The 13384-nt window shown below is 41.6% G+C and overlaps 2 protein-coding genes across 2 annotated transcripts in view; both read left to right on the top strand.

The window, feature by feature from the left end:
* Nucleotides 1-9502, top strand: part of LOC103384268 (uncharacterized) — a 13573-nt gene extending 4071 nt beyond the window's left edge. The window contains exons 2-6 of the mRNA XM_008317727.3: nucleotides 6679-7001; nucleotides 7122-7186; nucleotides 7297-7454; nucleotides 8175-8684; nucleotides 8817-9502. Of these exons, the coding sequence (XP_008315949.1) occupies nucleotides 6679-7001; nucleotides 7122-7186; nucleotides 7297-7454; nucleotides 8175-8684; nucleotides 8817-9502 (1742 nt within the window). The remainder of the gene's footprint in view (nucleotides 1-6678; nucleotides 7002-7121; nucleotides 7187-7296; nucleotides 7455-8174; nucleotides 8685-8816) is intronic.
* On the top strand, nucleotides 9482-13333 carry LOC107989064 (uncharacterized). The gene is made up of 2 exons (XM_017035485.2): nucleotides 9482-10158; nucleotides 10421-13333. Exons 1-2 carry the CDS (start codon nucleotides 9502-9504, stop codon nucleotides 11105-11107), a joined length of 1344 nt encoding a protein of 447 aa, XP_016890974.1. The 5' UTR covers nucleotides 9482-9501; the 3' UTR covers nucleotides 11108-13333.
* The last annotated feature ends 51 nt before the right edge of the window (nucleotides 13334-13384 follow it).

Here is a 13384-nt window from a genome sequence, read left to right on the forward strand (position 1 = left end):
TTGTGATTTCCAGGTTAGAGATGATGCTGCTTTCATATACATTGATGCTGCTGATGAAAACAAGTCCAACTGGATGAGGTTTCATTCTTTAAATTGCTTTTCGTCACAGTAGTTGTCATTTATATGATTAAAACTGAATTTCTGTCATCCATCTATCGGTCAGCCCCTCTTTTTGTTTTATGTTCTAGGTATATCAGGTATACAAGCAGGGAGGAAGAACACAACATGTACATCTTCCAGTTTTACCGTCACATCTACTACAGGGTTTCCAAACCCATTCCAGAAGGAACAGAGCTTAGGGTCTGGATTGGGAAGGACTACGCCTCCATGCTGGGCCTGGGAATAGGTGAGTGCAGCATCAGGTGACGGTTGTGTGATCATCATGTCAAAAGATTTGTTGTTTTGTTGCTTCAAATTAAAATGCCATTGTGCTGTGATTAAAAATAATGCAATGATGTTTTTTTTAATTTTGCCTGCACATTATTACAAATAATAATAAATGTCAGTATTATTCTTATATTATTATTCTAACAACAAATGACAATGGGTGGTTACAGTTGGTTAAGTGGGTTTAAATCCATTAAATTTGAATGAATTTAATGAATTTAAATGACAAGTATATTTGCTAAAATTTGAATGGAATTAGAATGAAAATAAGCCAGAGACATTGAGCAATTGAAAGTCGATCCTGTCACGACTTGGCACAGTAGAGGTGATAAATACAAGCGAAACACCATTTGTAAGCAGTATAACAACGTTTATTCAGTAATTAAACCATAAGTCTTTCCTTAACTTAAAAACACTCTGAGCAGCCAAAAAATGGGGGGTGTTATTTAGAAAGAGAACAGCTAAACACAGCCTAAATAGTTATATATTGTCATGTCTTTGCTTAAGCTAGCTAATAGAAAATGGAAAACAAAGCATTGTTACTGAATTTTACAAAAGTTCCGTATACTTGTTTTCTTTGGTTTAATATAGGAGATGGTATGAAATGTGAAGTTGGAGACAAGGAGACAGCACTGCGCCTCCTGCAGGACATCCAGTTGGTCACACTCCCAGAGTCCAGCAGCACTTCCCTTTGGTCAGATCACAGCCAATCACAGAGCCCCATGCCTCTGATCAGTGATGTGACATCAAACTCTGACATGGTTAATGAACAAGTTGGGATTTCCCTTCCCTCCACTCTCAGTGTCTCCACTCCTTTTGTCTCTGTCCCATCTCCTTTCGGTCAATTCATGGACAGGTACGACTTCATGCCTGGAACTGAAAAACTCTTGAGAAACCCCAGGGCCTCAGAACACAGCTCCTGGTACTTTTTTGGATTTGAGGCAGACCCCACCGGTCGACCTCTGGATCGCAGCACTGCAGTCTGTAAGCTGTGCATAGAACATGTGGGCTGTGCTGGAGGAGAAGCAGATCTCAAAAACCATCTGATGAACAAACACCACATCAGACTCCGTGAGATCACCAAGGACAGAGGTTCTGGAGGTAATGACTGCTGGTCGTCTGTATCTTGTACTTCTGTCTGTATTTTCAGCTGAATGAAGGTTTTAGTCACTTTTAAAACAAAAGACTCAAGAGGATGTCCTGTCATTCAAATGTTTTTTGTGCTTTACACAGGTGCACAGCAGGCCCAGCCCATGATGCTCAGCAGTGGCCTGGTCAGCACTACCCCCCAGGTTTTATCTGCACAAGTGATTGAAGCCGTGGCCAACTTTCTCATTTTGGACCTCCAGCCCCCAGCTGTTGTAGAGGGACAAGGTTTCAGACACTTGATACACACCCTTCTACCCTCCAACAAGGAGCTGCCATCACCAAGCCAGCTGGAGAACCTTCTGAAGGAACACCACACAAAAGGCAAGGCCTGCCTTGCTCATCAGCTGAGGATAATAAGTGGCACACAAGAGGTTGTGCCAGACTACACTGCGCCCATTGAGCCCAGGAGACGTGGGCAGCATCCCATTGATCGCAGAGAAATTCCCAATAATGTGACCTTAAGTGTGGACATTTGGTCGCACAACTGGCATGGAACCAGTGAGCCATACCTCACCCTGTGGGCACACTGCATAGACCTGAATTATAATTCCAAGAACGTGGCATTGACCTCTCAAAGACTGATGGGAAGGGCTGTGAAAGATTACACCATTCAAACAATAGTTGCTCAGGTGAAAGCTATGGCACAGGAATGGGGAATCTCCCAGTCCAATTTGGTCCTGATTGGAGGGGAAGGAAGAAAAAAGATGATGCAGGGACGTGTCAAAAGAGAGAGGGTCAGAAAAGCTTGTGGAAGTGTCCCTCACCCAAACTCCACAACGTTCCTGGAGAGAGATGATTCTGCGTCGCAGGAATGCATTGAAGAAGTGATGTCACATCCTGTTATCTCAAAGACTTTGGGCCAATTTCATGATATTCTTTCACCTGTTTTCTTGGCGCCTTCTCAGGACAGAAGCTCGTGTCATGTCCATAGTTTATTGCAAACTTTCACCAGACAGGAATGGGCTGAGCTGACGTCCTGGACTCACAGTCGGCCCACGTGGGATAAACTCTACCCACTGCTTAGCATTCTGATCAAACACAAAAGTCCCTTTTGTGAACTAATTAAAGAAGTCACAGGGGAGGGCTCAGGAAACGCTGAAGCACCTTCAGAGAACAGTTCTTCCAGTAACTGCCCCACAAACTCAACCTCCAACTGCTCTTCTGCAAATTCCACCATGCGTTCTGACTGGAAAGTTGTAGAGGATCTGTGTTTGGTCCTTAGACCTTTGGACGTTGCATGTCGAACCCTTGCCAAAGAGGGTTTCCCTAGGCTGTCCCTCGTCAAACCAATTCTAATTGGACTACTCTCTCGCCATCTGGTGTCTCGGCAGGGTGATTCATCCTCCTCCATTCTAAGAGAGGTGAAGAGGATGATGAGGAAGAGCTTGGCCAGCTGTTATGACAACCCTGTTGTTAATATGGTACTGTGTGTGGCCTGCTCCCTTGACCCACAGTTCCGTGGATTAGGGTTTATGAATGAGAAGGTGAGACTCAATATTGGAACATGAAAAAGAAGATTAGAAAAGTAGTCTGTTGTGTGGTCTTAAATCTGAGTCTTAATGTTTTCTTCAAGATTAACCTTTAGAGCAGCAGTTCTTTACCTTTTCATTCATAGATTACTACAAACTCACAGTACAATTACCGCTATTATAGTCAACATTTGAGGACTTTTTTTTGGCTCCGAATCTTGTCATCTGGTCTACTGTGTGCTGGATACACTGTCCGCAACAGCACTGTTGTAGCTAATGTTAAATTAAAACCTGGTGTTTTAATGTGTACTTTTCTTTCCAGGAGCAGATAACAACTCTTGATTGGTTAAAGAAAGTGGCTGTAAGGCTCGTAAAGGGGGAAAGAAGGAGGACCCAAACTAAAAGAAGTCTTTCCCCAGAGTCCCCAGAGTCAGAGGGTGACATCCTGCGAAGGAGCAAACGCCTCAAAGACAACCATCGAATGAGTTTCCAAGAGAGGGAAGGAGATGAAGATAAAGAGAGCGATGCATTCGAAACAGATGACAATGATTCAGTAGACTGCAGCTCACAGGCTGGACAATCTGGTATGGAGTTCCTACTTGGTGACTTGTTCTGCTCAGCTCCTCAGAGCAAACAGAGCTCTGTAGAAGAATCCGTAGACATGGAGATGTCTATTTTTCGGGCAGACAAAGGGGCATCACTGGGGGTGGAGCCTCTGCAGTGGTGGAGAACAACAGGTGGGCAGTTTCCACTCTTGTCCACAGTGGCGAGGGCATACTTGGCTGTTCCAGCTGTGGCGGGCAGTGCCGCAAAAGACTTTGCACAAGAGGGACCATGTACATTGTACAGGAAGAGGGCGAACATTCCTCCTGAGACTTTGGACGCAGTCCTTTTCCTGCACCACAACCACATGCCAGATACTGAGCCTGGGCTCACAACATTTAGGAGTGAAGACAAGAACAACCCATAAAAAGTCATAGTCAAAGACTCAAAAATGGAATGTCAGAATTTTGACATTTGTTAATCTTCCCTAATTTTAAATGTGAAAGTGAATTATTTGTCATTATGACACAGCACACCACTGCACACAACAAAATGTGACCTCTGATTTTAACCCTTCACCATAGTGAACAGGGGGCAGCTTAAGCACCCAGGGAGCAGTGTGTGGGGACTGTGCCATGCGAAGTGCACCTCAGCGGAAACTTGTCACATGGTGGACTCGAACCTAACATCTTCTGGACCTTAGTCCGCTTTCTTAACCACCAAGCCCTCAAATGTTCCCATAAACCAAAGATTAATCTCAAAGTTAACATGCTAAATAAAGTATCTAGGTTGCTGTATAAAGTATAACTGTGAAAAGTTCTTGTCTATTAAGTTCAACATGTGCACTGGTGTATGTGACGTCTTTAACCAGAACCACGGCTGGTTTTTATTGAACCTAATGGTGTATCACATCCAGTGCCTTACCTTGTTTGACTACTGTCAAATGTTAGATTGAAGATTGCAAAGCTTTTGTCCCTGACACAGTATAAAAAACACTCTACACTAAAAAGTAACCTTGTGTAGATCCCTGTAGGACCCCTAGTGCCCCTGCAGCATGTGGTATTACTGTGTACAGTTTACATATAGTTGTTCTCATAGTTCTCGTTGGAAGCTAGGTAAAGGTTGTATCTTGATTGTTTAGGGAAATACTGTTATTAAATGATAGTATTTTAATGATGTTTGTGTTTTTGTATCTTCACCTAATGGTAAAAGCTAAGGCTGTCTGAACAGCTGCTGGGACTCAACAGCATGATTGAATGAAAGAAGGAAGATTGTGACAAACATAGCACTTGAGTGAGTGAATGAAGTGTCTAGCTAGTTAATTAGTTGGTTAGCAAGTTAAGGAGGTAGAGACAGATGAAGCCCTCCATGTCTGATAGGGATGTAAAACTTTGAAGCATTAAGGTTAATATTAAGATTAGTGGACATTGTTTCATCATAACATTACATCAACACAATACATTTGTCCAAAAGGGTACATTGTGTTAGCCTTAGTTGAACCGTCATTAGCCTATTATTCCTAAAGCAGTGATGAATTTTTAACAAATATTTTGAATCTATTTTATTTAGATTAATTGCAATATTTTACTTTAAATTAAAAACCTTGGCCCACTCTGGTCTCTCTAGGACTGATTATAACGTTAACATTCTACAGATAATATCCAGGTTTTTTTTTATTCACTTTAAAACCAATTTTCATTTTGAGCCATTCATTTTATAAACATGAACTAGTTGCCAATGGTGTTTAAAAACTTTAATTCCAATGAAGTTTGTCCCAGTGGAGTTTCCGTATAAAGTTGTGCATGCGCAAACGAGTCGCCATCGCAAATCGGTTATGGGGAGCCAAGGACCATATAAACATGGATCTCGTTGGCAAGCCCAGGAGCAAATCCAGTGTGTGGCTGTATTTTGGCTTTAAAGGGGACAAAAATGGTCAACCGCTAAACCCGGATGAGGCCATTTGTCGCTTATGCAGAAAAATAGTGCTCGTCAAAAGTGGAAACACTACGAATTTAAGGAGCCATCTTACACGTCGACACCGAGCAGATTTCTTCGAGTCCTCTTCCTCTTCGACCCCGGGATCGCTGTTTGAACAAGCATGTAAGCTAACATGAAAATCCAGACACACCTGGGTGTAATAGCAATTACCGCCATTGTTTTTAATATTATATTAATTTTCTCATAAAGTGACAAGTAAATGCAAGTGGCGTGTCATATGAAGGCAGATAAGTCACCCGCTTCATCTGAATGACATTTTTGTACGACTAACACTGAGACATGATCAGAATTTTTCCCATTTGTACAGTTCTGTAGATAACAATACCGGTGTGTTGTGACACTTATATTTAGTCGCGGTTATGAGGGGTTGTTGCATTTCTTTCTGATGCACCTGGTGTGCAGCAGCTGAGCATTGCAGACTAACAAGTTGCGATGCTCCAACAAAAGCACTTGAAAAACAAGCACAAGTTTTATTTATATCACACTAGCATCGACAATGACAAGTGCCAAGAGCTGAACGACAGGTTTCGTCACATAACTGTGTGCCTACGGCTCCCGTTGCCCTGTCAATGCAGCATTGTTCAGTTCTGTTTACTTCGTTATCAGAGGAAATTAGTGCCCTCGGACAATTGACTTTCACAGCTCAAAAACTGACAGTTCCCCTCTAAAGGACCAGCAGAAACTTTATCATAGCGAAAACGAAAAAAAAAGAGAGAACAGAATGCATTTTAAAGATTGTTACAAATAACTCTTCGCGCCAAGCGTGTGTATAGCGTCACGCTGCGTATGCGTTGTGCGACCAGGTCAAAGTGTTCGAAAGTTTGGGAGCACGTTACCAAATTGAACGCATATTTCGTCGTCTGTAGCACATTTAGAAAGACTGTCTTCCAAAGGCGGCAACACAAACGACCCAAACAAGCAACCTTTCGATCCACTTGCATTATTATTGTGTGTATTTTTGTTTTTGATTTTCTTTGTGATGATTTTGGTGATGATCAATTTCTGATATTTTTTTTTCATTTTACTGCATGCCTTCAACATTCAATATTTATTCAATGTTTGATGAATACTTTTTTGAAAGTGTACTGAAGTGACTTATTTACACATTTATCTTAAAACTTTAAATTTCTAGGTTTGGACCAAGAAGAACTCTTTGACGATGTCCATTTCATGCAGAATGCTTTGAACCAGACCTATGTCCCAGATGCAGTGCTGCCTTCTGGGGAGCCTTGGCTCCAGAACGGCCCCTCTCGTGCACTGCTTTCCTTGCCCTCCTGTCTGCTTCTCTGTCAATACTCCGGTGCTGGAATGCGTGGCTCTGGATCTTCTAGTGAGGATCATACAGGAGATATGAAAGTCTATGCCAAATATCCACTTCAGCAGGGCGTCATGTTTGGGCCATTTGTTGGAGAAACCTGCAGACAAATGCCAAATAATCTAAAATATTCCTGGGCTGTGAGTGAGAATATTTCAAAAGATACTTTAACCATGACTTATTATGATGCTGTGGTGATTTGTGAGTATAATATCTGAATTGTAGGTGTACAGTAATTTACAGCCACTTGTGATTTCCAGGTTAGAGATGATGCTGCTTTCATATACATTGATGCTGCTGATGAAAACAAGTCCAACTGGATGAGGTTTCATTCTTTAAATTGCTTTTCGTCACAGTAGTTGTCATTTATATGATTAAAACTGAATTTCTGTCATCCATCTATCGGTCAGCCCCTCTTTTTGTTTTATGTTCTAGGTATATCAGGTATACAAGCAGGGAGGAAGAACACAACATGTACATCTTCCAGTTTTACCGTCACATCTACTACAGGGTTTCCAAACCCATTCCAGAAGGAACAGAGCTTAGGGTCTGGATTGGGAAGGACTACGCCTCCATGCTGGGCCTGGGAATAGGTGAGTGCAGCATCAGGTGACGGTTGTGTGATCATCATGTCAAAAGATTTGTTGTTTTGTTGCTTCAAATTAAAATCCAATTGTTGCTGTGATTGAAGAGAATTTAATGATCAAGAAAATTAAGTATTGTCATTGACACATGACACAATGAAATTTGTCTTCTGCTTTTAAACCATCACCATAGTGAACAGGGAAGCAGTGTGTAAGCAGTGTCTTGATCCTCCATCCCTCCAGACCCTGGTCCCTAACCACTAAGCCTGCCATTACTCTTAGAGAGTAGACAAGCAGCCAACAAATAATAAAAAGTCGATTATGTCATGACCTGGCTTAATAGAGGTGACAAATACAAGAGGAGCACTGTTTGGAAGCAATACAACAATGTTAAATTGATAATTAAACCATAAACATTCAAAACTGTTACCCATAACCTAAAACACTCTGAGCAGCCAAACGATTGACAGGAAAGAAGACAAGAGGAGTCGTTTAGATCCAAGGCAGGGCTTCTCGCACCCCACAGCTAAACACAGGCCTAATAGCTGTATTTTGTCATTTGAGAAAATAAGCCAGAAATGCTTACGGTAACTAAAAAAAATTAAAGATAAATGTTTATACACCTTAGCCTAAACTAGCTTAAAGAAAACAGTGTTTTTACTGAATCTTACAAAAATAGTGGACTTAACTTACTTAACTTGTGTGCTTATTTTCTTTGGTTTAATGTAGGAGATGGTATGAAATGTGAAGTTGGAGACAAGGAGACAGCACTGCGCCTCCTGCAGGACATCCAGTTGGTCACGCTCCCAGAGTCCAGCAGCACTTCCCTGTGGTCAGATCACAGCCAATCACAGAGCCCCATGCCTCTGATCAGTGATGTGACATCAAACTCTGACATGGTTAATGAACAAGTTGGGATTTCCCTTCCCTCCACTCTCAGTGTCTCCACTCCTTTTGTCTCTGTCCCATCTCCTTTCGGTCAATTCATGGACAGGTACGACTTCATGCCTGGAACTGAAAAACTCTTGAGAAACCCCAGGGCCTCAGAACACAGCTCCTGGTACTTTTTTGGATTTGAGGCAGACCCCACCGGTCGACCTCTGGATCGCAGCACTGCAGTCTGTAAGCTGTGCATAGAACATGTGGGCTGTGCTGGAGGAGAAGCAGATCTCAAAAACCATCTGATGAACAAACACCACATCAGACTCCGTGAGATCACCAAGGACAGAGGTTCTGGAGGTAATGACTGCTGGTCGTCTGTATCTTGTACTTCTGTCTGTATTTTCAGCTGAATGAAGGTTTTAGTCACTTTTAAAACAAAAGACTCAAGAGGATGTCCTGTCATTCAAATGTTTTTTGTGCTTTACACAGGTGCACAGCAGGCCCAGCCCATGATGCTCAGCAGTGGCCTGGTCAGCACTACCCCCCAGGTTTTATCTGCACAAGTGATTGAAGCCGTGGCCAACTTTCTCATTTTGGACCTCCAGCCCCCAGCTGTTGTAGAGGGACAAGGTTTCAGACACTTGATACACACCCTTCTACCCTCCAACAAGGAGCTGCCATCACCAAGCCAGCTGGAGAACCTTCTGAAGGAACACCACACAAAAGGCAAGGCCTGCCTTGCTCATCAGCTGAGGATAATAAGTGGCACACAAGAGGTTGTGCCAGACTACACTGCGCCCATTGAGCCCAGGAGACGTGGGCAGCATCCCATTGATCGCAGAGAAATTCCCAATAATGTGACCTTAAGTGTGGACATTTGGTCGCACAACTGGCATGGAACCAGTGAGCCATACCTCACCCTGTGGGCACACTGCATAGACCTGAATTATAATTCCAAGAACGTGGCATTGACCTCTCAAAGACTGATGGGAAGGGCTGTGAAAGATTACACCATTCAAACAATAGTTGCTCAGGTGAAAGCTATGGCACAGGAATGGGGAATCTCCCAGTCCAATTTGGTCCTGATTGGAGGGGAAGGAAGAAAAAAGATGATGCAGGGACGTGTCAAAAGAGAGAGGGTCAGAAAAGCTTGCAGGAATGCATTGAAGAAGTGATGTCACATCCTGTTATCTCAAAGACTTTGGGCCAATTTCATGATATTCTTTCACCTGTTTTCTTGGCGCCTTCTCAGGACAGAAGCTCGTGTCATGTCCATAGTTTATTGCAAACTTTCACCAGACAGGAATGGGCTGAGCTGACGTCCTGGACTCACAGTCGGCCCACGTGGGATAAACTCTACCCACTGCTTAGCATTCTGATCAAACACAAAAGTCCCTTTTGTGAACTAATTAAAGAAGTCACAGGGGAGGGCTCAGGAAACGCTGAAGCACCTTCAGAGAACAGTTCTTCCAGTAACTGCCCCACAAACTCAACCTCCAACTGCTCTTCTGCAAATTCCACCATGCGTTCTGACTGGAAAGTTGTAGAGGATCTGTGTTTGGTCCTTAGACCTTTGGACGTTGCATGTCGAACCCTTGCCAAAGAGGGTTTCCCTAGGCTGTCCCTCGTCAAACCAATTCTAATTGGACTACTCTCTCGCCATCTGGTGTCTCGGCAGGGTGATTCATCCTCCTCCATTCTAAGAGAGGTGAAGAGGATGATGAGGAAGAGCTTGGCCAGCTGTTATGACAACCCTGTTGTTAATATGGTACTGTGTGTGGCCTGCTCCCTTGACCCACAGTTCCGTGGATTAGGGTTTATGAATGAGAAGGTGAGACTCAATATTGGAACATGAAAAAGAAGATTATAAAATAAAAGGTCTATTTTATGGGCATCAATTGGATCATCTTGTCTACTGTGGTCTGTTGTAGCTAACCTTAGCTCTGCTGGCTGTAACCAGGACTGTTGTAGCTAATGTAGCTGTACAGCCATTCACACATTTGACCACAATAAGTACCAAATGTTGCAAAAATGTGTTTGTAAGAGTTTTTGTCCTGTACAAGACCCTGTTTTAATATCTGTTTTCTTTCCAGGAGCAGAAAACAACTCTTGATTGGTTAAAAAAAGAGGCTGTCAGGCTCGTGAAGGAGGACAGACGGATTATACAAATTAAAAGAAGTCCTTCCACCGAGTCCCCAGAGTCAGAGGGTGACATCCTGCGAAGAAGCAAACGCCTCAAAAACAACCATCGAGTGATCTTCAAAGACATTTTAGATAAACATAAATATGAGAAAGAAGATGAAGACGAACATGTAAATGAAGATGAAGAGAGCGATGCATTCGAAACAGATGACAATGATTCAGTAGACTGCAGCTCACAGGCTGGACAATCTGGTATGGAGTTCCTACTTGGTGACTTGTTCTGCTCAGCTCCTCAGAGCAAACAGAGCTCTGTAGAAGAATCCGTAGACATGGAGATGTCTATTTTTCGGGCAGACAAAGGGGCATCACTGGGGGTGGAGCCTCTGCAGTGGTGGAGAACAACAGGTGGGCAGTTTCCACTCTTGTCCACAGTGGCGAGGGCATACTTGGCTGTTCCAGCTGTGGCGGGCAGTGCCGCAAAAGACTTTGCACAAGAGGGACCATGTACATTGTACAGGAAGAGGGCGAACATTCCTCCTGAGACTTTGGACGCAGTCCTTTTCCTGCACCACAACCACATGCCAGATACTGAGCCTGGGCTCACAACATTTAGGAGTGAAGACAAGAACAACCCATAAAAAGTCATAGTCAAAGACTCAAAAATGGAATGTCAGAATTTTGACATTTGTTAATCTTCCCTGATTTTATATGTTCTCATAAACCAAAGACTCATCTAAAAGTTAACAAGCTAAAATAAAGTATCTAGGTTGCTGTATAACTGTGAAAAGTTCTTGTCTATTAAGTTCAACATGTGCACTGGTGTATGTGACGTCTTTAACCAGAATCATGACTGGTTTTCATTGGACCTAATGGTGTATCACATCCAGTGCCTTACCTTGTTTGACTACTGTCAAATCCTAGATTGAAGATTGCAAAGCTTTTGGCCCTTAACCCCTGTATGACCCTATGGCGTGTGTATTTTGTTTAGTGGTAGAGTTGTTTTTAATAGAAACAAATTAAAGTTGTCATCTTCATTATTCAGGGTAATATACTGTTATGAAATAATAGAATTTAAATGATGTTTTTATTTTTGTATTTTCACCTTATGGTAAAGGCTAATTCCTCCCTAAAGTTCCATGTAGGGGCAAATCCAAAACAACAGGTTAGGGTTTTCAGTGGTGTATCTAGGGAAAAAAAGATCCACTGAGATGATCGCAACAACATCGTCAAATCAGAAGACACTTGATATACTGAATGAATCTTCAATCAAGTGGTGATTGGTAGGACTTGTTTAATGTATCCTAATATGCAGTAGTAAGGAATATACTGGAGGTATAAAGTTTGGGGTTTTTTTTAGTTTTTGAGTCAAAAGACAATGTTGAGTGTAAAGGATTAGGATTTTTTTTTTTATTGAATTTTAAAGAAGCATAAAGAATACAAACCAGTACAGGGTTAATAACACAGGTCATGTTGTAGAAAAATGATATATATATATAAAAAAAATCCAAACTATTCACACATAAGACGTCCACATATAATAAGGCCTATCTACAATCTAGTACAAGTAGTCACAACACAAGTCAGGGGGATTACCGAACCAGACCATTCACTCAGGACGTCCACCACTTTTTCCCAGAATGAAGCTATCAATGTACTGTCCCATATGTAGTGCAAGAAACAATTCTGTTTTACATTTCCAACACTTATTGTCATTGAGCAACTTCATTCTATGCAATCTTGAAGGGGTATGGTAATATCTGTGTTAAATCTTATAGACTTTGGTCTCTCTCGGACTAGTTATAATGTTAATATCCTCCTTGTGATCACCATGAATTATTCTGAGCCATTCAGTTTGTATTCTTTACCTATTTTACCAATGTAGTTAAAAATAATAATCCCGAAATCTCAGATACGTGTATCCACATACCCTAGTTTGACCACCACTACATTAGCATCACAATTTAAACCCGGGCAGAAAAGTGGTTGGGGAACAAAGAGAATGTATAAAGTATAAAAACACTACACAAACACTACACAGTAACATGATGTTGTAGAAATACACAAACTAAACTTCTTCGCCACATGGGGTCGCCCGTTCACCGCCCATCACTGCCTTCCGCTTAAAGCTAAAGGCAAAGCCAATTTTGTTAACGTGCCCATTTCGGTAAAGTTTCAACACATGTATTATTTGTCATAAATACACAAATGATTTATATTTTCGCCCTGTACGTAGTTATTACATTGTTTATATAAACTAAAGGAGAAGCAAGAAAATGCAAGCTAACTCTAATAAAACCCCAGACAATATTATTGGAAGATTTTAGGAAAGCTAAGATTAAAGTAATACATGTTTGAATCCACATTAATATTTATTATTTCACTCTAAAGTTAAAAAGTATAGTAGGCAGTTGTCAAGCTCACAAGTTTAAAATGACTAAAGGATAGTGAGGACAAAAAGTGGCTACATGTCATCAACACCAACAAAAATCATTAAAAAAAAGAAGCATAATATAGAATTAACCCATCCAAAAATATCTGCTCCATTCGATAAACATGTAAAATCCATTTGAAATTGTAAATTAAAAACAGCACTAAATGTTAGTGTTTAAACAGGTATAAGTATGGCTCAAACACTGAATGTCGACTTAAAATGATAAACTGTAATATTAAAATCCTAGCATTAAAAAACTGCAAGAAATATTTTTTTGTGGGTGTTAATTAACTCGGCTTCAGTCATTATTCTGGAGATGCAGTGTAAATTTAAGTGCAATGACAGTAAATAAATAAATGAATGTCCGTGTGGTTCGTTTCAAATAAAAAAATGTTTTTAATAAAACTCAACTTTTGTCCTCGGCTTGTCCTCAATCTCCCTCCTTTCCCCCCACCGGGGGGGGAGAGGCGGGGCAAAGGGACAA

This window comes from Cynoglossus semilaevis, chromosome 9 (assembly GCF_000523025.1).
Source record: "Cynoglossus semilaevis isolate Cse_v1.0 chromosome 9, Cse_v1.0, whole genome shotgun sequence".
Classification (NCBI taxonomy): domain Eukaryota; kingdom Metazoa; phylum Chordata; class Actinopteri; order Pleuronectiformes; family Cynoglossidae; genus Cynoglossus; species Cynoglossus semilaevis.

Coding starts and splice junctions, on each gene's coding strand:
- LOC107989064 (XM_017035485.2), top strand. CDS start 9,502: ATGTCACATCCTGTTATCTCAAAGACTTTGGGCCAATTTCATGATATT. Junction 10,159..10,420: donor TAGGGTTTATGAATGAGAAG/GTGAGACTCAAT, acceptor TTTTCTTTCCAG/GAGCAGAAAACAACTCTTGA.